The sequence below is a fragment of the Excalfactoria chinensis genome, chromosome 2, assembly GCF_039878825.1.
Source record: "Excalfactoria chinensis isolate bCotChi1 chromosome 2, bCotChi1.hap2, whole genome shotgun sequence".
In the NCBI taxonomy this organism is placed as follows: domain Eukaryota; kingdom Metazoa; phylum Chordata; class Aves; order Galliformes; family Phasianidae; genus Excalfactoria; species Excalfactoria chinensis.
The window spans coordinates 97388772-97412584 of record NC_092826.1 but is presented as its reverse complement, the minus strand read 5'-3'; the positions used below and the strand labels follow the sequence as shown (position 1 = coordinate 97412584).

The following is a 23813-nucleotide window of genomic DNA, read 5'->3' as shown; positions in this document are numbered from 1 at the left end:
CGTTAAGAAAAACATCCTGCAGATTTCAGCAGGGCCGGCATATGGATAAGACACTTTGCACTATGATTTCTGTTTATCTGCTATTAAAAATAGTAGAAAGAGAGAGCCTCTCTGAACAGTCCTATCTATATGAGGAACGATAAACAGGAACTGTAAAGCTCAGGCAACAGCCATTACCTCTACTTTAAGTTGTTGGGGGTTTTTTCTCTCTCTGAAGGCAGACTCTCAAGGTCCCACTCTCAAGACAAAATAGGTCGGATTCCCACAGAGCGGAAGCTGTAAGAAGCAGTTTGCAAAATAAGCATGTTAAACACTGGAGCTGACGTGATCTCTGTGGGGTCTCACTGATCTGTAGGAATAGCGGAGGGTTTGATGAGGAATTATTGATTTCAAAGTCAAAATGCCACTGATTTATATTGTCTATATTTCCTTCACAGCACCATTTATGAGTCTGCTTTAATTACACGCAAGAAGCACGCTGAGATGCTGGATGACACAGGCTCCTCACAGCATCTCAGCTTGTCTGAGTGAAGCCTCGCCACACCTGGGAGATCATCTGGAACAGGGAGCAGCTGGCTGCAGCCCCCCTGCAGCAACCCAAATGGAGACGGGGAAGCCATTGGCTGTGGGAGTGCTCCGGGTCTCCCAACCCTGGGGATGTAAGGGATACACACTGAGGCAGCTGTGCCCACTCCAGATGTGCCACTCACTTGGCTTCCACTGTTCCCATCCCACCAGCAGCTGCTGGCCCATCCCCTGACTCAGCCTCCACCGCCCGCAGCTTCTTTTCCTTTTTTTTCCCCTATTTTATTTTTATCCCATCCGCCCAAATGGAAACCCTGCTCTAAAGAAACAGGAGATCGTTCTTTTTATTTATTTTTTTTCCCTTTAACTGAGCGGAGGAGGGCAGAGAAGCGACGGGGCTGGGGGGAAGGGTTTTGTCGGCTTTTTCTTTATGCAACACGAGTTGCTCAGGGGAGTGTCTTGCGTTATTAATGCTGAGTGGCTCCGGCAGCTACTGTGGTTTAAGGTCGTTAGTCACTCGCTGCGGGCGCGCCGTGCAGAGCTGCTCACAGCACCCTCCTGGTCCAGCCAGGCCAGTAGGTCGGGAACAGCCGCAATGGGGTCAGTGGGGCACGGGGGGGAGCCGGGGGCTGCGGTCAGTATCTAACCAGGGTCAAGGGGTGTGCACGGATGCTCCTTGCATCCCGTTCAAGAAGCCCTGCGCCAGCTCTTACCCACAGAGGAGCAAAGAGGATGCAGGATGCTCTCCGTGCATTAGAGGAATGCAGGCCTGCTTGTGCTTTGCTCTTCTGATCGTTGTTTTTCTGTTGCTTTCCTTAGGATGAGGGCCTCTAGGCAGATATTTCCGAACTGGTTCTGCATCCTCTGGCTGCCACTCCTGCTGAGGGTTATCTCCTGCTCCCCGCTGCCTGCTACAGAGCTGCTGCCGCCCGCTGCGCTCCCCTCCGGGCTGTCCCAGGGACAGACCTGTGTCGGTATGTACAGGCTGTCTGTCCGGCTGGCTGTTCATTTGTTACTGCACCGGTGAGCAGGGAACTGCTGCGCACATCATAAATCACTCCGTTATCTGCTCCTGTGGCTGTACTGCAAAACACTCCAAGTTGTTAGTGAAATAATCACTAGGAATGTTGCAAGGCCAGCATGGAGCCTGGAACTACTTTATGATTTTGCTTTTGAGCGACTGCCTCAAAAAGTTCATGTCTTTAGCTCTGCTGAGAAGAACACTGAATGCTCTGGCTTTGGTGTTCTCAGGGAGATGGGAAGCAGTTCTCAATACTGCTGGTGGGAGGATGTGCTGTCCCCCATCTCACGTAGAGTCTGCTTGATTATTCCCAAGTCTGCTTGGTTATTCCCAGTCCTTGGAAATACTGTTAAGGATAGCTGGCCCTCTTGGCCATGGAGCAAGGCCTGAGTGGTAACTGCCAAAGGTGTTCACCTGCTGCTAATGAAGTTTCCTAGGGACCTGGCAGCATGAGCCAGGGGGCCACATGTGGTGGGTGCCTGCCAAGGAGCACTGAGGTGATCCCACCTCCAGACATGGCCTTGCTGGTAGCCACCAAAGCTGACAGGGTGCTTCTCCTCTTCTGGTGAGGGTGTGCAGCTGGACTTCCAATGTACTCCCAGGTGGAACTGTGGGGTGCACTTTCATAGAGTTGGAAGGGATCTTAAAAGGTCATTTAGTCCAAATCCCCTGCAATGTACAGGGACATCTACAACTAGATCAGGCTGCTCAGAGCTTGGTCCAACCACTACAGTTTTGGGAACTCTGTTGTAAGTAGTGTTACAAGCAGTTAGGACATCATGCTTTCTCAGTGCTTTTACCAAATGCACTCCCAACACAAAGCTGATCATAACTGATGTCAGCACAAATGTGTGCATCTGCATCAGAAATGCTGTAGGTGTGACCCTCAATGCCCAGAGCAATGTGCTGCCTTGCATTTGTTATGTGCACAAATATACAGAGTGTATCCACCATTTAACTTTATGATCCAATATTTTACTTCATCTTCTTTTAGCTTTTGAGCCATGTTAGTGCTGTGAACAGAAAACTGTGTTGCCTTAGGTGGCAATATTTCAACCAGTACTTCAAGCAAAAGTATTTTATTTGTGTCAATTAGGACAATTAGAAATAACAACTCTAAGCTTGATTGAAACAGGATTTTGACACACAACCATGTCATTCAAAATGCAGATTTCGGTAGTGAGGAAGTAAGCCAAGTCACAGCTCAGAGGCTGCTCAAGCCAGCGTTGGGTCACCAGACAGAAAATGAAAGCAATGGCAAAAAGCAGAAATGGCTGTTGGGATCACTGCTGGGGCAGGCAATGAGAGGGAAGGGGTACTTGATAATGCTGTGCTTTTAGTGAAACAGAGGAGCATGCTTGCCCAGAGCTTTTTTTACAGCTGAATCTTGAGGGGTAGCACTGGTTCTGATGGCTGGTTCAGTGCCAGTTCTCCTCAGTGAGGAAATGAAGGTGGGATTTGCTCATCACAAGGAGAATAAGTGCAATTTCCCTTCAGCAGCCCAACCACAGAGCCTTCTAGCCTTAGCTTTCTGTCTGGGAAGACATCAGATGAAAGCCAATGGAATTTCCCCTGACCCCCTGACTTTTTGCCTATATAGGTCTAAGCAGCATTTATAACATTAGATTCACCTGCTGTTAAGCATAGAGGAGATTTTCTTGAAGACATGAACTTTCTCAAGGAGGTTAAAGTTTGGTCAGGGGACTCACGTTTTGAAGGTATTTGCCTCAGGTTTTTAAGGGAAATGAGGTGTCTGCATATTAAGCAGTTATTTCTGAGCACTGCTATGCATACATGACCTGCACGCTGGAAACTGCTACGTAACAGCTGATGCTAGTCAGGAAATAGATGCTCTTTCAGTAACAAAACACAGGAAATACTTTTTTGTCATGTCTTTCCACTGAAAATAGCACCCTGCAGAAAGAAATAATGTGGAAATGATATGATGGGAGAGCAAAGTGCAATTTTGGTGTGTCATCTGAGTGCATTATAACTCGGTAGTGTCCTTTTCATACTCTCCTTTCCTGCTCCCTTATAGGCATCATCTATCTGCCCCAGTAGGTTCTGGCCATACTGGTAACACACTTAGGCCATTTTTGTTGTAGTTTCTTGAAAAATGTGACTGCTTCATTCAAATGAAGTCTTTTCACAACTGATTTGCTATAAAAATGAAGCAACTGGAAAGTGTTCCCACCTAGAAAGGGCCTTAATGCTTCTGCCTCTTAGAATTGGGGAAAAGAGGAGGAAAGATGCTAGTGGTAACCATCTTGGCCACAAGAGCACTTTCAGCTCCTAAACAGTTCCTTACCATTTCCCACCTGCTTTTAAATAGATAATAGGTAGCGGAGCTTCCACATGGGCTTTCCTTGGCCCTGCCTTTGGAAAAGACTTCCCAGCACCTGGCAGTCTCTTTTCTTCAACCATGAAAGCTGCCCCCTGTCTCCCCAGGCCAGGGAAGTTCTCCCCTTCTTCAGACAGGCTCTCTCCCAGGCTTCTTGCAGGCTTTGTGTGCAATACACTCTTCTGCTTCATCCCTATGGCAAATGAAAGGGCTTTTGGAAGTTTTCCTATCTGCAAATACTGCTGTTTCTCCTTGTGCAATGACAGTGAGTAATGGTCATTGCACAGGTCTGGGAGCGGGATTGTAGATTTGTCTGTAGTTTCTGGGTTTGTCACTGACCAGCAGTATGGGGGGGGGATTTCTTCAGGATAAGAAATTTTTTTGATGGGAGCAACCTGAGAATCTCAGCAGGGCACCTAGATGACAAGATGTATTTCTGCCTCAAGAATTAAATATGAATGAGCAGTTGGAATAGACATACCTTTGACTTTCCCCATGTTAAATGTGGCAAATACCCTCCATTTCACAGGGCAAGTACTTACTCCAAGATAGTACAGTAACCCCAGTAACCAGAAACAACAATGTTAATATTTCATTGTATGTATGGTCTTCATTGATGTATTTTTGAAAGAGTTCTACAAGTTTTATTCTCCATCCAAACTATGACAGAGCCCCTAAGGGGTCTCTGCAAATTGACCAGTACTCCAGCAAAGGCAGCTTCATCTATTTGTGTCTGAAGCAACCTCAGGAGAGGCAGAAGCTGCTCTGGAAAAAAATGTGAAACACAGAAAGGCGGGAAGGAGCTGCTGAGTTCATCTCTTCAAAATGGTGGAAAAAAAAGGACATTTGAGTAAATATAGGTCAGTTAGTTAAACATCAATTCCTGGAAAAAATCATGTAATAGTTAATCCATTTTTATTCATATTGTTTTCAAAAGTAAATAAGAGAGATTTCTCAAGGAGGAGCAGTGTCAGACCAACCTACTTTTCCTTGATGATGAGATAACGGTATGTAGATAGAAGCAGCAGCAGATGCTGTAGCTTGACTTAAGCAAGGCTCTTGGCACCACCTCAGCACTAATCTAGTGGCTGAGAGTTATGTGGCACTGATTGAGCTTCTACAAGGCATGACAAAACTGGTTGATGGCCTTGTTCAGAGATAATTGCACATGACTCACTCTTGAAGTGGATGTACAAAATTAAGTCGTTTTTAGTCCTTAACTTGGAATGTAGTATCATTCCCTAATTTCATTAGCTTGGATAATAGTGTTCTATTAAATTGCTAACTCACATAACACTGAGAACCATAGAATCATGGAATTATGGAATCACTGAATGGCTTGGGTTGGAAGGGACCTTAAAGCCAATCCAGTTCCAATGGCCTGCTGCGGGCAGGTTGCCACCCACTAGATTGGGCTGCCCCATCCAACCTGGCCTTGAACACCTCCAGAGATGGGGAAAGTACAGTGTAGGGCAGAATTAGATTAAAAACAAACTTGGAGTGGTTGCCCCTTGAAAAGGCTGTTTCCATACGGGTATGTTGAAGGCATTTTGGGAGAAGTAGTCAGTGCCACACAGAGCAGATGGGAACATCCCCAGGGAGGATCAGCTGGGCCTGTAGCAGCACAACAATGGCATGCTGTCAGGAAGAGCACTCACCCTGCAGGTGCCCAGATGTGCAAACTGGAGCTAGCTCAAAAGATGTGAAGTAACCTGCTGCCTTTCCCAGCGCTGACAATTCTCTGAGGAATTCCTGTGCTCCCTTTTGGGGCTGTGCATCAAGGAAATGCGATGACAAGAGGTTCAGAGAAAGATGAGCATAAGCTATAAAACATGACTGAATAAACTGAATTAGTCTAGGGAAGAAAAGCTCGAGAAAGGATTTGATATCTGTCCTCAAAATTATTAAAGGGGCCATCTATCCTATCTATAGATAGATTTATGCTGTCTGTAACAGACACAGCAAGAAATAACAGAAATAAACACTATTCAGACTAGGGAGGGACACCACAGATCACTGCTAGGACAGAGGCATGTGCTGAATGGCCTCTTCATGGCCATCTCTCCCGGCTTTCTGTGCTATGACTTGAAGCATCATCTGCAAATAGCAGTTTATTTAATTCCTCTCAGCAGCAGGCTGCCCTGCTCTTTTTGCTGATTAACTTTGGTTGCCCTTTTGGAACAAAGTGATCAGACAGGGAGAGCTCAAGGCACCCGGGCAGCAATGCTTCTCTGCCAGTAAACTGGGATCCTGTGAGTCAGCAGCCAGGGAAGAAAATTTTACCATCTCTCTGCTCAATATAATGTCATTCTGAGCAGCATCTATGGGTCACCCCTTCCATTCGTCCATGAGAACGTAATTCCTAATGTATGAAGAAGCAAGTTCTTGTCACACTAACAAATAGGTGTTATGGAGCTGCCAGCTTCTGCCTGTGCTGATTTGTGTGGCAGCCCATGTCCCCAGCAGCTTACAGCTGTAATGTACAGCTCAGTGAGCCCTGTAAAAAGGCCGTGCCCAATATCAACACGGCACCACAACGTGCTGCAGTCTGAAAGTCTGGGATCAGCTACACTAGGGCTCTGTTCACTTTGCTGACAGTGCTCAGTTAACACAGTAGCAAAACTCGGTCTGATGATCAGCAATAAATGGCAAATTTCACCACAGCTTTTTTTTTTCCTCCTGTGGTTTTTCTTCAGATAGGAAAATCACAGGTATGAGTAGTGCAGTAGATACGAAAGCCACTCTTCAAACAGAAATATTTTTCAACAGCTGATGGTAAAAAGTTCATTTTCAAGGTCACCCCACATCTTACTGAAAACTTATGACTGTGGAATGAAAACACAGGTCGTAGTGAGTAGGTGTGCCTCACAAACCTACCTGCAGGCGTGTGTATGTAAATACACACTCGTGTATGTGCATATGAATATTTAGGCATGGGCAGTCTTGTGTGTTTTACATCACTAATACTTGCTTTTAAGCTTAATCTCATTTGTCTTTGATAGCCTTATTTATTAGTATCGATTGTCTGATCAGTTGCTGAATGCCACTCCAGTTCACACGTTCGCCCTATACAGAACTTCAAAACAACCTGCTTATATTTCAGGCAATCATCTTAAATGCTTTTAGGAACTGTACATTTAAAGCAAGTTCTGTGCATCCAGAATCTTGAAATGGACAGTTCTTTGCAATCAGGGCGAGACTATGCTTGTGGATTAATAAGCTTGTGGTTTGTTGGACAAGGAAACAGTCCCAGTGTCAAGAGATAGCAAGAGTCCCTCTGCCACTATCCTTGCTTCAGTACATTTTTAATACCCTTTCCTGATCTGAAAATGAAAAAATATGTTAATGGTGTATACATACACACTTTTCCTACTATTTAATGTGAAAAGCATTTCCATTGCAAATGCCTTGGGTTATAGATTTTGTTAAACAGGGTTCTTTAAAGTGTAATGACAGAAACACCAGGGATACATTTGGCTGGCAGGTATAGATACCGAAGTCTTCCACTAGATGGAAATTGAATTTTTTTTTACCAGCACATGCAGAAATGTATAGAACCGTATCAGACACCTCATAGGGGTGTCTTAAGGAAGTAGTAACAGATGAACAAAGCTCTGAATCTTGGGTCTGAAATGTCTCACTGCTGCAGCATGAACTTCATGAGCAACAAAAATGCAAACTGATGTTACACTTAAAATACTGCTATGTTGGCATTAATATTTAAATATGTTGCTACCCAGCATTCTATGCATAATTTCATGCCCATTGACGGGTTCAGTATTGCTGTACCATTTAGCATTTCCATGATAGTTCATGAAGTTGACAAAAGTTAGAGGAAAGGAGTTATTGTACGTGCCAATATATTTGAATACGGATACCTATAATTGTATTCCATCATGTCATTACCTCTGTGAAATACAAAAATGCTAGCTTTAAATGACATAAGAAACAAAGACTGAATTTAAAGGCTTGTATACTCAGATCCCCTTCTCAGAGCAACAAATTTTCCAGATGCGCATAGGAAAATAACAGTTCTTCCTTTGCCAATGCAGTTGCACCTGTTGAGCTCACAATTTCCATGCTGGAAGAAAATCTTGAGGTTATAGTGGGTTTTTCTTTGAAGGCATCACCTCAGCATTGAGAAGCAGAAGGCAAAACAGATACTGGGAAGTATTAGAAAAGGTACATAAAGTAAAAAATAAATCTTTCCTATGTTGAAATATTGCATATCCATGGTCTGCCTGTACCTTGTTTGGTTTTGGCCCCCATCTCAGGGGAGAAAACAGTAGACATGCTGATTTTTTGCTAGCTCCCAATATAAACACTCGTATTTCAAACAGGAATATATTGTTCTGTGTTGAACTGTGGAGAATGGGGCAGGCAACCTGAATCTGAAAAGCAGGGTTTGTGGAGAGCTATTTGTGCCCCAGGCCACTTTCCTTGGCTTATTTTTCCTTGTGGTACAGCTAATTTATGGATGTGGAATGGCAATATGGCTGGGGGGACAAGAAAGGTCCTCAGCAACTATCAACGTGAACACAAAGTGGCAAAGAAGTGACAAAAAGGCTCCAGGTGCCAGAAATCCCATTTAACAGGACAAAAATATCTACAGATCTGAAATGTAGAGAGGCAACTTTCAGTGTCCAGGCAGTCCTTTACATCCACAGGTGTCACTGTAAGTATAGATCCTTTCAAACATGTGCAGCCAAAGTGGATTAAGTTGAATAGTCTGCTCAAACTGCCAGGGGCACTGTGGCTAGGAAATGAATTTCTAGCTCTGACTTTATTATTGGGGTATGATTTTCTCCCAAGCCTATTGGAAATGTCATTTTATTATTACATGCTACTCTCAAATACATGGGGACAAGCACTTCCTGACATGGGTTTCCAGATTACTGCTTCTGAGCAAAATGGTTATGGTTTTCTCTTATCTTCTCTGAAATTAATAGCAGATAGGACAAAATATCACTAAAAGAGACAAGCATTTTATTAATTCCAGAGTCCAGTTTCTAATGGCTGGTAGGCATCATACCACCGATGAATTTCTTCCTCAGCCTGACAAAGTATTGAAACCTATTATTACAGTGCAACAGCAAAGTTAATTTCTTGAAACTTGTTTCTAAAGAAAATCACATACAATCATGAAAAAGAAATATAGAGGGTTTATTTCTTTTAACCTTTACTTTGGAAGTTTATCTAGATTGCCTTATATGTGCTCTGCTCATGATGAGAAATAAATCACACGTAAATATCTGCTTAATTAAAAGCAAGCAGCCATTGCTACAGACTGTCCAAATCTGGAAGTATATTTTCTACTGATTTCAGAGTATTACGAAGTTTGTAATCTCAATCAGAAGTAATCATAGATAATTACAGCAGTGAGATTCCCACAGCTGAAGACAGCTGTCCTTTTTAGCTGTCTGTTTTCCATTTTTAGCCAACAGGATGAAGACCTGTTAGAGGTAGGACAACTTGTTGTTCTGATAATTATCATATTGTTCTGGGATATTTCTGTTGATTCTTTTTGTTGTTGTTGCTGCATCCAACCATCAATCCTTTTCATCCCACTGAATCCAAAGGAAGTTGATCTACACAATGAAAAACTGAGATTTCTAGCAGGAGCACGGGTTAACTTTACCTATAGCCCAACACAAGTATCAGATTATCCTAGACAGTAAACTGCTAACTGGAGGGAACATGTTTTTATCCCCAAACCAGCACTGAGGCTGAGGACACCTCTCATTGTCCCCCTGAAAATCAGTCATGTCTTTCTCTGTTTAATTGTCTTGACAAGCGTTGTGTTTCATCTGGAGCAAGTGCATTTGGGAGAGCATTCAGTCACGGTGGGGCCAGTGGGTTCTTGCAACACAGAGAGGGTAATAGCACCCTCTGTGTGACACTAAAGACTGGTTTATGAGAGCAAAAGCCCTGGGGTTCAGCTCTGTGGGTTTTTCCTGAGCTGCTAGGCTGTTATTATTGTTATTTATATTCATGCAGCATCCAGTAGCCCAAGGCACTGCATTAAGTACTTCAGCATCTCAGCGATGACTCTGTTAATTCTCAGGCAAAGCAAATCTCCCTTTGGGGCTGGTTCAATAGGCACAGAAGAGTCTGACTGGCTTAATAACATGAAAAATTTCCATTTAATCACCAAGAGACCTCTCCCTCAGTAGGGTTACCTGAATGATTGTTTTTGTGATTAAGAATTCTGTTTCTATTTGGCAAAGCTGAATTAAAAATAGCTATTTTTCCTCCCCTCTGCTATGCTTTGACAAACATGAGAGAGAAACTCTCTTACATCTTCAGTGCAGCCTTTTTTTTGTATTCCAGAGGAAAGTGAAGTACTGGGGGTATTTTTATCCTCAGGATAATTTTGGGGGTTGTGAGCACCATCTGTAGCACCATGCAGCTGTGCATCCATCAGCACCTTTCCCTGTGCTCACCCCAGCAATGGAGAGAAGACCTGGCTGTGGTAGTGTGAGTCAGCACAACCATGTCTGACAAGGTAGAGATGAACCTCTTTGCATCCCCACCAGGAGACCAAGGACTACCTTGTTTGTTTTTCTTCTTGGACTCCTTTCTGTCTTTCTGACTTCTAGACGGCCAGATCTTTTGACCTTGATAATAGAATAAAGGAGCACATGGAAGGAGTATGTGTGCTTTGTTGTTAAGGCACCATTCTGGTCATTTAGTTTTTCTGAGCCTCCAGCCTCATGAATAAAAATAACATAGTAAGAAGGCAGGGGAAAGGTAATTCTGTTTATGTGTAGACTGTTTGCATATGTTCATAATATGGCCTTGTATACACCAGGAGAGGCAGCCCTTTTACAGGTGCTTATAGCATGTCTGAAATACCTGCACTGCCATCTCAGCACTAAATGGTGAGTTGGCACACTGTGACTATGCCTATGTAACCATCACAAACAAGCTAGGGTCTGTTTTCTATCCCTGGGGCCAGTGCAGGACTTGTTTTCCATTCACACGGTTGAAGTATTTTGCAAGCCACTGTGTTGTAATCAACTGTTAATTCTTTGGACTAGCTTCTGGGTTTTGAAGGTGGAGACAGAGGAGGGAATGATTTGCTTCAGGGTTTTCTCTTGGTGGTAGCAGTCTCCATGTATTCATCTTTTCTCCTAGGATGACGAGAGGTAATGACTCTTAGCATACCTTATCAATCATTCTGCAGAGGACTTTGAGTGAGAGTTGTATTTAATAAGTATGGAGAAGTGGGCTGTTATCCCTGCAGAAGAGATGGCAAGTTCACTGTAATTTCCACTGGATTACTGTATTTGGTGTAGAAGAAGTAGTAGACAATTCAAAGATATTGGTCTTACAGCAAGTCCCAGTGGTATTACTTCATCTTTTATTTGCCACTTGGTCCATAGGAGCATCAAAGTTCTTTTTCTGTAGAAAAATGTCATTTTGATTTAATAGCACATAGGCAGGGGTACTTGGAAGGAATTTAAAAGCTCACTTTGAGTTGTGCCAGTCTAGAAACCTATATATTCATGCTCCTGAACTCTGCAAAAAGATGATGTATCTGTATCCATATCCAAATCCTGCAGCTCACCTTCATTTCTAGACTGTCCCAGAGCAAATTCTGAGAACTTACATTTCTTGTAGCTGAGTGCAAGTGGGGTGTTTTAAGTTTTGATAGCTCGCTGCAAATGGTACCAGAGGTACATCCAGCACAGACGTGAGGAGTACTAAGAGGACAGAGTTCCTCTGATGTTGGTGTCCATTCTGTGACAACTCACAGGCTTTGTCTAAAGACAGAAATTTTCAAGTATTTCCCCCCAAGAGCTCATCTGCTGTGGGGCATCTCAAGACATAAAACATCCAGCAACGCCCAAAGTTCTTCTATTGCACGGGGTGCTTCCCTACATACTAGAGATAACTGCATTCACTCTGTTTATTTGTTTGTTTGAAGGATGTGTGCTTGTGGTCTCTGTGATTGAACAGCTTGCACAGTGGCACAACAGTACAGTAAAGGCAGCCGTGGAGAGACTGTGCAACTACATACCTGGTAAGTATCAAATAATGTGCCATATGTTTCATTGGTACTGCCGTACTTCTCTGTTAATTAAAAATTCACACAGTGAGACTGAAAAAGCCCTCAGCACATCTCATGTGGCACCTAAAATTAATGTGGCTGAAAGGTAGCCGGGTGCTGCCTGCAGGAAAGCTGTAGCTGCAGTGGAGCTGGGATTTCACCCCAGAGTTACAGTGAATGGAGTTGTGTAAAGCCCAGAAGCCCATGAGCCACTTTTCCCCTGCTCTTTGTCTCCGCGTGGTCTCTTTGTTAGCAGCTTTTGCTGCATGTCCAGCCACTCCTCTTTCTTGTCAATACAGGTCTTTATGTCAGCCGAAGAGATGAAAATACTTCCAATGGGGACAGGAAGCCATTATTGTAAAATCATTAAAATTATCTGAGGTTGACAGTGATGTGAACAGAAAAGCTATTGAAACGTAACTGATGAGGAAAATTTCCAAAGTGACAGCTATTCCATATGAGTATATGTGGACTCCCCCTTTACTGCCTTGTGTTTTATCAGTCCAAAGGAGCCTAGCTGTCCAAGCACACATCTCTAAAGAGAGAACTGTCTGAATACCAAAATAGCTTTGTGCTTCACAGACTCATCCTATAACTGCTTAAGTTGCTAGATCTCACGTTCATGACATCGTTTTAACTTTATGAATGCAAAAGGGTGGCTTTATGATTCTGCATTATACAGCCTTTTATATAGGCCTTCATGAATTGTATCTCTGAGAACCATATTACTACACAGACCTCAGCATCACGGAAGATGCGTGCAGAATATTAATAATTCCTTTCTCTCCAAGACATTATTTTCTGATATGGGATGGAGCAGGAAGGAAATTGCTGGAATTCATTCATTGACAGAATGGTGCTTATCTGATCTCTATTCCATAAGTAGTATTCTCAGTGCTTTAAATTATAGGCACATCACCATGAAGTTGCAATTAGAAGCGGGGATCCTGCTGTTAAAATACGATTTTCCTCTTTAAAATATGACATGCTAGATCTACAATCATGATTCACTCCATGGACCTTGTTCAGCTGTCGTGCAAGGATATTTCTTTTCAGCTGCCATTCTTTACACACATAAAATCCTATTATCCCTTTAGTTAAATCTGTATAATCCAGTTACCTTTTATGAGATGCGTGGATACACCCAATAGAAAAAAACTGACCCTGAACATGAAAGGAGTGAAAAATCCTAGGGATTGTGCAGGGCTACAGTGTAACCCAATTTATCCTCCCCCAGGAGGTGAACCCTCCATCCCAGCAGAGCTCTGCAGCTTCTTCTTGCTTCCTGGAACAATAGGAAGTCTTTGGATCCTCATGAGGAGCAGCCTATTAAATCAGGCTGTGCCATTTCTGCTGAAGGAACCATTTCATTATTTTACACATGCCTACAATCACTTGCAAGAATGACTGTGACAAATCGATGACAATGAGGCTTTTCCTAAGGACAAAAAAGAGAATGAGCAATGGGGGTTGTATCAGACTTTCAGTGAAGTTATACACCGTTTGAAACCAGAAATATTTAAAGAAAAAGAGAGAAATTCAGTATTGGTTAATCCCATTAGATTCCATAGATTGTGCGGAAAACACTATCATGTTCTTGTATGGAAATGTTTGCAATGGATGTGGTCTGAGCAGCAAGAAAGCACAGCAGTGTTATGAATGAAGGCGGCTCTGGAGTAGACAGAAATGGCAGGTCTGGGGAAACAGGCAGTATTTGTGAGGTACAAAATGCTGTTAGCAAGAATGCGTATTTGCCTTGATTCTGGCTGTCTGTCTGATGGACAAGAGGTGCCCAGTGCCCTAAATATGCTGGTCTGTCTCAGCATTGCCTCCAAGTCAGGCTCTGCTTCTGTCAGCCACTGCTGTGCAAGCACCTTAGCTCCAGTGGAAATGGCAAGGTGATTAATGCCGTCTTTCCTGCAAATATTTGTCTCCTGGGTTTCAGCCAGCTTTGTGTTTCTGGGACTACAAAGCTCTAGAGAATACCCATCAGGGATTTTTATCATGTAAGAAGAGGGCAATTAGGGGAGCTCTTGCCTGAAACAGGGCAAAAGGAAGTATCCTCACTTCTGGGAAATAACTTCAACGTTTTTCTCTAAATTTTAAGTGTTTAGTTAAAGTTCTTATCTTGGCCCTGAACACCTACCATTACCATAAACTCTCTTTTCCCCTCCTTTCTCACCTGCACAGCTTCTTCCCACCAAAGCTTTCTCTCTGCACTGTCTTCTTCTTGCGTGTGTTCAGCAGGCAAGAGGTTTGTGGGTGCCAAAACATGGAGCATGTCCTACAAACACTGCCTATGGCTTTGGTCTGTTTTGGCACTGGCATCTTCCAAGATGGCTCTACTTGCCCAATATATTATGTATTTGCCATGCTCACCACCCATTGTTATCCCTACATCAGGCAGCTGGAAGCCCAACTTACCCCGCACACCAGCAAACCAGCACGCAGAAGTCCCTGGGCGAAGCAGCCACCCTTTGTGGGCTGTGACAGGGAGCCAGGAGCTTCCTTCAAGGCTTGCTCCAAGATTGCTGCAATCAATCAGACACCAGACTGAAGGCAGCACTAGTGGTGCCTGCGATGTTTTCCATCTAGGTGAACAAGAATCCAATCTAATTCCAGAAGACCGATTTTTAACTTGCACATTTCTCCCGAAAAGCTGATAGAAGGGAATTATGTGGCAAAGGAGGCAAAGAGATGAAGGTAATAGCTTGACTGAAGTAAAATAGCTGGCATGAGAAAAACCATCTACTGCAGCTACAGGAGCTGCCTGCAACTCCGAGTAGGAGAGTGGTGGGGAGATCACGATTCCTTTAAGCCATTCCCTGTTTCTCTGGGTTAAGCGCAGCCCGGCCATGGAGGTGTGAGAGAAAGCAAATTCCTAGCAATTCTCCCAGGGAATTTGGCAGCTGCCTGTTTGCATGGGTGCAATCCTGCCTCTTGGCATCTTCCAAAGCCCAGAACTGCACCTCCTCTGCAGGGTGAATGCAGCTCTTCCCTTGCACAAACCTGCAGAGCCACCGAGGCAAGCCCAGCAGAAGCATGATTTCCTTTCTTTCCTCTCACAAGCCTACCACCATTTGAGCAGCTCAGAACATGCTGCAGCATGCATGATTTCTTTCAGCTTTCACATAATACAATACTCAGAACATCTAGCAAATGCCAGTTATCCTCTGTCTTTTCCAACTGCTTGCCTAAAGCCAGAGGAGAGCTTCATGTCCCAGCCTAGGTTAAGAAATTCAGATTTTCCCATTCTCTGATGCTATGGTGAAATCTCAGACTCGCATGCATTTCTCTCAGATCAATCAGCATTCACCTAAAGTTGCTCCTGCTGTGTTCAGACTGTCATAAAACCAGTTTCATTGATCTGAGTCACATAAAAAATGTATGTTTTCTAGAAAAACTGCAAGGTTTCTGCTACGTCCTTGCTGAAGTGTATGGACCACACATAGCTGAACTGTAAGTACTCCTGTAGTTTCTCAAGCTTTGCTTTAAGTTCATGCTTCAGAATTATGGATATACTATCGGACTGAAGTTCAGGGTTCTCATTCTAAAAATCACAGGGTTACTAAAGCAAGGATGCCAGAGAGTGATCCCAGTTTGGCATTTGGCACAGTTCTCCCTGAGTGAATAAATACAGCCTGTGACAGTAACCACTTCCATGCAGCATTTGCCTCTCAGATCAGGCCCACCTGAGGTAATTACCTTGTGAAATGCAGCTCTTCTGGTGGAGAAAGGAATTTGAATAACTCATGTGCACGAAGCAGCTCTGACACAGTCCCACTATGTTAATACTTGTCTCTGGCTTTCCCTTTTACCTTTAATCAAGCTTTCTAATTGTAAAGCCCCTACATGCTCCCAGCCTTGACCTTGATACGCGCTGTTGGGGAAGGCTGCTAGGTAATGTTGGTGATTAAAGAAATAACATGTAGGCCATTTTTTTTCCCTTTGAAAGTTCTTAGTTTAATTAACGGAGCTGTTGCTATACCTTTTTCCTCCCTCGGGTTTTTCTTTTTATGTTTTCAAACCAGCCGAGGGACTGCAAAGTGCTTGCAGGACTAAGAAGTGCTATAATCCAACACTTTAATTTCGTTTTTGATCAGCCCAGAAGCGCACCCCCCCCCCCCCAAAAAAAAAAAAAGAAGGAAACAGCCCTAGCACTTGTGCTCGGTGATTAAATGTTAAGGATCTTTGAAGGCTTTCTGGTTATTTTCCTGGGTTAATGACTGAAGATGTCTGTGTGCCAAATTGCATATGTATTAACTTTAACCTTTAAGTTTTTGTCAGGCTTGTGATTGATTAAAAAACGCAGCATAACGCATTTGATTCAGGTGCTGTACATCAAGTGCAGTGCTTTTTCATCATCCTGGTATCCAATTCTACATGCTGAGTCGGATGCTGTGACAGAAAGTCATTTGGGTCTGACAGCACGCTGAGCAGTGTCTATGGGCCATAGCAAAGCATGCTGAGGTTATCTGGTAGTGCTGGGGGAGATTTAGCTTCCCATGGAAATTGCTCCTGCTTCCAAACACTCAGAAGAATGTGCTGGTCTCTGTTTTAACACCATTTCCTTCAGCATAGACAGGGAAATGAATGCCGATGTGGTCTGCCATTCCTTGAAGCTGTGCAAACAGGATCCAGGACAACCCCTTTGTCATCTCTACCCTCCTCCCAAGGTGAGTCGCTTTTCGACTTCTTTCAAAGCTGCAGGCTGTGGATGGCCCCTCAGGCTGTGACCAAGCATGCAGAGATTTCCAGGCCATGTGAGTTTTCTGAGGAAAACAACAGCATTTAGAATGTGGAAGCTTTCAGAAAATGTCTGTTTGAGCAGGAGATACACAGCATATTGTTTGATGTATCAGCAACGTGGTTGTGCTGGACAGTGGGAACAACAGAGCCAGGCTCTCTTGTGCCAGCCTGGGCCAGAGTGAAAGAATATACAGATATCTGACTTTACTGTTAAGCAGTCAAATAGCCCCCAACACGAAGTTCAACAGCAGTTCACCTATAGCCCCATGTTACCATGGCACTACATGTTATCCTTCATCTCTGTGACAACACACATGGGGCCCAGCTTCCCATGCAGATGGGAGTTATTTGACTTGGCTTGATCTGCCATGGGAGAGGGTTAAGCTAACTGGCATGGCCTTTGGCCACAGGCTGAAAACAGGTGGCTAGCAAGACTTTGAGGATGTACTTGTTACACCATGGTGACTTGATTGCCTGTCAGAGTATATTGATGTGTATAGGTGTCTAAACAGGTGCACTTGGTTTTGGGGGTGACGGCTGTTGTTTTCAGTGGCCATACAGACACTTTTCACGGAAGTAATTAATAGTGGCTGTATTGCAATGTCAAAAAACAAGTGATTAATTGCGGCATCTACTTTTTGGAAATATTTTCCTTGCATCTTGTTAAAGTCCTGCTTGATTTCTAAAGGTTGGCATAAGATGTTTTACACAGAGCCTCATCCAGTACCTGGTGAAATCAGTGAGCATTTTAATGGGCATCAGTTCATCTCCAGATTGGATTTAGTTTTCCCAGTATTAAGAACTGCAGATATACCTGCCTTCCAAGAATGACAGTATCTTTTATTTAACAGGAAGTGTATTCCTCATATGACTATGCTCCATGATATGTCAGTGTAGAGGTATTAGGTGTGCAACCAGATCAGGGATGGAAGAAGATGGGTGCAGGAGAAAAGAGGGCCCACACTTACCTAACTCCATTAGGACATTGCCCAAACTTCATCAGGCTTCTTCCTTCAGAAATTCTGCATCTGAACTTGTGGAAGGGTTTATAGATCCTCCCACCTTTCCTGAGCACACCAGAGCTACCCTACTGCAGGTGGTCCCTTAGTGATGGCCAGGTCTTTCCTCACCTTTGTTAGCCTCTGGCCCTTTCAGCCCTGGTAATTGCATGCATTTTTGCTTTCACTTGCAACAGCAGTGGAGGCCCTGTTAGTGACTGTGAGGCCTCATTGTTTGCTGTTTTATTTTAATTAGGAGTGCTGAAGGTGAAGGTGAGAGGTCAGAAGGCTTCCCACTGTTGCAAGTTACTCAGAGGATGGCTGTGGGAGTAGTGGCTGCATTTTCACTGCAGCGCAAGCCCCAGACACAGATTTTCATGTGGACTTCCTTTCCAGTGTGAAGAAATAAAGAGAAGTAGAAACCATCCTGCACCTGGCTTCTCCATCAAGAAAACGATTACTTGACTCAGACTTCACCCTCTATTTTAGCAGCTCTTGTGTCACAGACAGCACAGGGAGATGGGAGGAGAAGAGCAGTGCCCCCAAATTCATGCTCAAGTGGTTGATAAATTGCCCACAGTAGCTCTGTGACAAGTCATACTGAGTGAAGATGAATTATGGGTGAAAAAATTAATATACAGTTAGAGACACAGATGCATAAAATGCAGTTTACCTCACATTTGCTCCTGCGGTTTGTAATTTGATTGATCACTTCAGTTATATGAGCCTGCAAATGTTGGCTCGGTCCCCTGCCAAGTGTTTGAACAAGACTTAAATACTAATGACTGTTTTGTTCGACCGTATCGATTTTCAGGTACTTCGTTTATTCATTTAGACTTTTGGATGCACATTTTCCCAGAATTATTATTATGTTTGTACTGGCAAAGGGACTGATATATTAAAGCACAGTGATTTGCCCTTACAAACCCGTAATATGTTCTATTTTTAATAGTCTTTAAAGTGGCATATATCAATATAGAGCTACTTGTTCAGTCAATCATTTATGCTCATTCTCGGTGAGGTTGCTGTAGTGAGATCATGTGTACCAAAGAAGAGCCACAGCTTCAGAGACCCTATCTGCACAACTGAAGTGCTGCACACCAAGTATATGCAATATGCTCTATGTTAAATACTTTCCCTGTCTCTGACAAGCTATCCAAAATTAATATGCTTTGTGGCTCAACATACATCAGTGCAGGACAGTCTAATATTGGCTGCAGTACAGCCAGTGGCTGCAGATATCCAAGCTACCTGGCTGAGAATGACTGGATATTGCTTTGGCAGAAGAAATTTGTTGGCTCACTTGGTGGAGGACTTTCTGCACTGAGACTCATGACAAGGGTGCACAAGAAACCACTGCAAGAAAAGGACAGAAGTAGCTCAAGGTGTTCAGGCCCTGGCTGCTGAGCTCCTTTTCCAGCTCTTGTGAGACGGCAGGTTTGCAGGAGGCTTATCTTAGATTCAGTCTCAGATGTTTTAAGCCAGTTGGCCTGTTCAGCTAAATGGGAATACTTTAATTGATTTTACTGGGCCAAAATAATGGCTTGACTTCAGAACCAGCATCCTACTGCTGCCAATCTCTTAAACAATCAGTGTTGGAAGGAGCATCTACTCTTCTTTCTGCCTTTTGGAGGAACTTTTCTGCTCCTCGTCACTTTTCTGCTCCTCGTCACTTTTCTGCTCCTCGTCACTTTTCTGCTCCAGGTTATTAGAGGCTCTGTGGCTGCGGGCTTCAGCTTAATTGCCACTAGCAGGATTTTACTGAGAGTCATCTTGTATGAGCAAGGATATATGTATTTATGCTAATGCCATTTTATTTTATCAAAGGACCAAGACAGACCTGGCATGTTTGAGAGCTGGGCTTTCAGGGCTTGCAGGGAAGGTCCCTATTTTGGGTCCAGAGCACATAACATATGGTTTGACTGTCCTGCGTGATCATTATGATTTCCCTAAAGACTTTACTTTGCCCTTGTGGGTCTCCACCTGAAGTACTGCATCCAGGCCCAGTGCCCCCAGCACAAGAAGGATGCAAAACTATTGGAAGAGGTCCAGAGGAGGGCCTTGAAGATTATCAGAGGATCGGAGAATGTCTCCTATTAAGAAAGGCTGAGGGAGTTGGGCTCATTCAGTCTGGAGAAGAGATGGTTCCAGGGAGACCTCACTGTAGGCCTCCCAGTACTTGAAGGGAACTTATAAACAGGAGGGGAAGCATCTTTTTACATGGTCTTTTTACACAACAAGGGGGAATGGATTTAAGAGAAGAGAGTTTTAGGTTAGATATTAGGAAGACATTTGTTTAGTCAGGGGGCAGTGAGGCATTGGTAAAGGCGCCCAGAGAATCTGTGGATGCCCCATGCCTCAAGGTGTTCAAGACTGGGGTGGATGGGGCCCTGGGCAGCCTGATCTGATGGGTGGCCCTGTCCATGGCAGGAGGTTGGAAATGGATGGGCTTTAAGGTCCCCTTCAACCTAAGCCATTCTATGATCATCTACAGGATGAAAAATCATAGCTGAAGGACAAATCCTATTTTTGCTGGTGCTGCTTAACTAGCTCAACATTGCTTTGGTACCTTGATGTGCCTACTTCTGGTTAAAAATAAAATAATGGAAATGAGCTAGAAGGAGAACTATCAGAGTGTTTTGTAGATGTCCACTCCCCTGGGAAAGAGCTGGCTAACAAGAATGATGAATGAGAGGCATTTAAAGTTGTTTTGTATGTTCATGATGAGAAATAGAGCTGCTTACAAAATGTATAGCTTGGGATGCATGGGCACCGAGGAGGGCATTGAAGGAAGTCCGTGAATGAAATCCTAATGACCCTCACCCTATTCCAGTTCCATCCATGGCATGGACATCTTGTCCATGACCAGGCTGATCTGGGCTCCTAACAGCCTTGTCCACCAGCTGCTGGAGCCCTGGGAGCCCCGTGTCTGGTAGAGCTCTCGTGTAAAAGAAGAAGGGCTGCTTGTTGAGCTGCAGCAAGAGGGTTTGTGTGGGATGTATGGCCCTCAATGAAGTGCTGGTGTTAACCAAGGGCTGCAGGAGCCCTATGAGGCCTGTTTTCTCCTGTACAGGTGCTTCAGATGACAGCTCTGCACATGCCACCCTGGAGTCCTGTCTGATGTAACTTCTGAAGCAGGAGGATATCTCATCCTCAGCATTTCAGAGCCATTACTTAGCTGGATGCACTGTCAATTCAGCCTTTTCTTCCTTTTTCTTTTTTTTTAATACTTTCTGTGTGCAATATTGTTGCAGCTGTCTGAAGTGTGTACTTCTCATGCACTGCTGCAGAGAGCAAGAAAGGGTTCTCCTCTTCTGCCCAGCAGAAAAAGACTAACAAATCTTTCCTCCTTGGAAATTCTTCATGCATTGTACCCAATTTAAAGCCATTTTCCTCATCTAAACCTTAAGTTATTTTATTGAAGAAATAATAGCATTTGGAAACATACACAGTATGCTAATACAAGATGCATGTTTGGTTTAGAGATTGCCCAGTGGGAAGAGACCAGGAAACATTATCTTGGCTCCTTCCTAGCATCTCTTATTTCTTGTTTGCAATGTATCTGGATTTTTATAAGATTATCAACACAAATACATAATGCATATATATTAAGCATATATATATATAAACACTTAGACATCTCTGTTCCTTGTTACTTGTTCTTATTCTTCCTTATCTCCTTATATTAACTATAAATTTTTGAGCCTAGAATCTCTCAATTAATTTGCTTTGACGACTGCCTCAATCAATTATGATGAGTTGCTAAATTTTATCCCCAGCAAAAAATGTTGATAACAGTTGCTTGAAATGCAAATATATGCTGCTTTAATATTCCAGGCTGGCATAAGCACTGTTCAGGAAGGTGCTGTCACTTGAGGGATATTTTCTTCCTTTTCCACACACTTTAGGCTGGGCACTGTCAGAACAATTTGTTCTTACTAACCATGTTGATCAGAAGCAAGGTACTAATGTACTTGTTACATGCCAGTGTGATTTTTCTTTCCTTCCCAGAATCCAAACAGAAGATTTACCTTTGAGTTACTATTCTCTTCTTTGCATATTCCCACATGCCAACTATTCCCCTGCTGGCAAGTATAGCCCCTAGACCTACAACATCAAATGCTGCCTCCTTACGTAGCACAGTATGTCAGACTGGCATTGCACATCTATCCCCTGACCATCTAATGAATGGTTTGTTTTTCTGCAGAATTCATGGAGCAGTCAGTGTTCTGCAGCTCACATGCTGCCGTCAGGATATGAATCTCAGCTCTTAAACTGATCTGGACTTTCTCTCAGGAAATAAATGATGCCCCGGAGCAAAATAAACAAACTCTAGTCACTGGAGTTTCATATGGGGTGATCAGATAATTGATTGTTAGTCCAATAAAAAGTAGCTGATGATGAGTTTGTAGACTAACACATCATTTTGCACTATGATATTTTTAAAAAAAAGTAAAAAATAGGGAAGAAAAATGTGTAATTTACTATGATGCTCATCTGTTTGGTTTTGTGTGTGTGTGTTTTGTTCTTGCTCTCATAGGTGGGGCTCAGAGCTGCAATATGGAAAGCGAAAAAGATTTTAAAGAATTCCAAGGACCTGGTAAGACATTGGTGGCATTGTGGTGTTTTACACTGTATTTGCGTCTTATCGGGACTGATTCCTCACTCATTTTGCCCAATTGTGAGCCATCTTGATCATCATAGAGGTGGATGGCTGAATTTCTCCTACCGAGCTCAGGATCAAGTGAGACTAGAAATAAGGAGAGGGAAATAACAGAAACAAAATAAGGGGAGAACAGATAAAACCTCATTGAAAATGCGGACTGCTTGTAGAGTTGGGATAACTGTTGATATCTAACCAAGATATGTGTCTGAAATTCATGGAGCAGCTGGGCTCCATAGCTGCACTATTGTTTATCATTGCTGGGCCTCAGCTCCTCATTTCATGCATCCTTCGTGTCCCTAGCCATCCCTGCCTTGCCCTTGTAGACGTGCGTAGGAGGAAGCCTCATGAACAAAGTTGCTATCTCAGACCACAGAGAGTGCCATTTGGGGTTGACTGAAATTCAAGCAACAGCCTAAATGCAAATTCTGCTTGTTTTTTCCTTTATGTCCCTCTTAACTTGAAAGGTGGGATTGGGAATTTTCCACCTCCACCAGTTTTCAGATTTAAAGTGGATCTGTACTCAGTTGAAGAGAAGGGAAGGGCAGCTTTTATTCTACTGGGTTCACTTATGAGCTCAGCCATAGAGTTTGCTTCCAGTTGTCTTCAGGCACTTAATTCAGAGCAAATGTTTTCGCTGTTTGTCAAGAAATTATTGATATTGCTTCTTCCTGAACCCTCACTGTGATGCTAGTCACAAAAGTGAAAATGGAGGTGCCTAATTAGCATTTGGGCAATTGCCAAATTGTGAAGCCAGGGAAATAAACAATGCGCTGGAGAGATGGGTCTCAGCTCCTACAGAACAACAACCAGCAGGATCTTATCCATTTTCCTCCCTACTCAGTGCTGTCCTCCTGATAGCCTGAGATTTCCTCTCAAATTACATGCAATACCTAATTCTCTTCCCAGGGTGCAAGCCCCACAGGCTAATGCTTGCAGAAAGTCTCTCTGAGCTACAGAAGTCCTCTCTGTTAGACTGGGCCCTGGAGCAGGTGTGGGATGGAGAGGGATTGAGGAGCAGTTGCTGCCTTTTAGGATGCAGAGCTCCTCACCCCCCTTGCATGGGCTTCACACACTGAAGTGGGGAGTCCGATCCTTTCTTTTTCCTCCCCTTTTGCACACCAAGCTGTGTCCCTTGTGTGGCAAGCCATAACTGGACTCCACAGAACATACCATGTCTTTTTGAGATCTCCAGAGTAGGTTGGCATGGTTGGCAACAGCCCTTGGTGCAATGGGGTCTCTTTCCAACGTACCAGTGCTATACGATGAACTCAAATCCCAGTGCTCCTGTACCTCCTCATTCTCCATCACTACACGTTTGGCTTCATCCAGCTCCTAATTGCCTGCTCATCAATGGAAAGGACAATTAGGAAGTATCCTGGCTAAGAGCAGCAAGACCTGGCTTTCTCTAGTCAATGGGTTTCTAAGCCTACCTAACTGTACAGCACAAGGCCAGATCAAAT

General features: G+C 43.6%; 1 protein-coding gene across 2 annotated transcripts in view; it reads left to right on the top strand.

Annotated features, from left to right (window-relative positions):
- Positions 1 to 857: 857 nt before the first annotated feature.
- AOAH (acyloxyacyl hydrolase) overlaps positions 858 to 23813 on the top strand; it is a 65763-nt gene continuing 42807 nt past the window's right edge. The window contains exons 1-6 of one of the 2 annotated variants that reach the window (XM_072328237.1): positions 858 to 1125; positions 1345 to 1499; positions 11818 to 11913; positions 15339 to 15399; positions 16517 to 16616; positions 22228 to 22287. In XM_072328237.1, the coding sequence (XP_072184338.1) occupies positions 956 to 1125; positions 1345 to 1499; positions 11818 to 11913; positions 15339 to 15399; positions 16517 to 16616; positions 22228 to 22287 (642 nt within the window). In that variant the 5' untranslated portion in view covers positions 858 to 955. The remainder of the gene's footprint in view (positions 1126 to 1344; positions 1500 to 11817; positions 11914 to 15338; positions 15400 to 16516; positions 16617 to 22227; positions 22288 to 23813) is intronic. The other variant, XM_072328238.1, reaches the window with a different exon arrangement.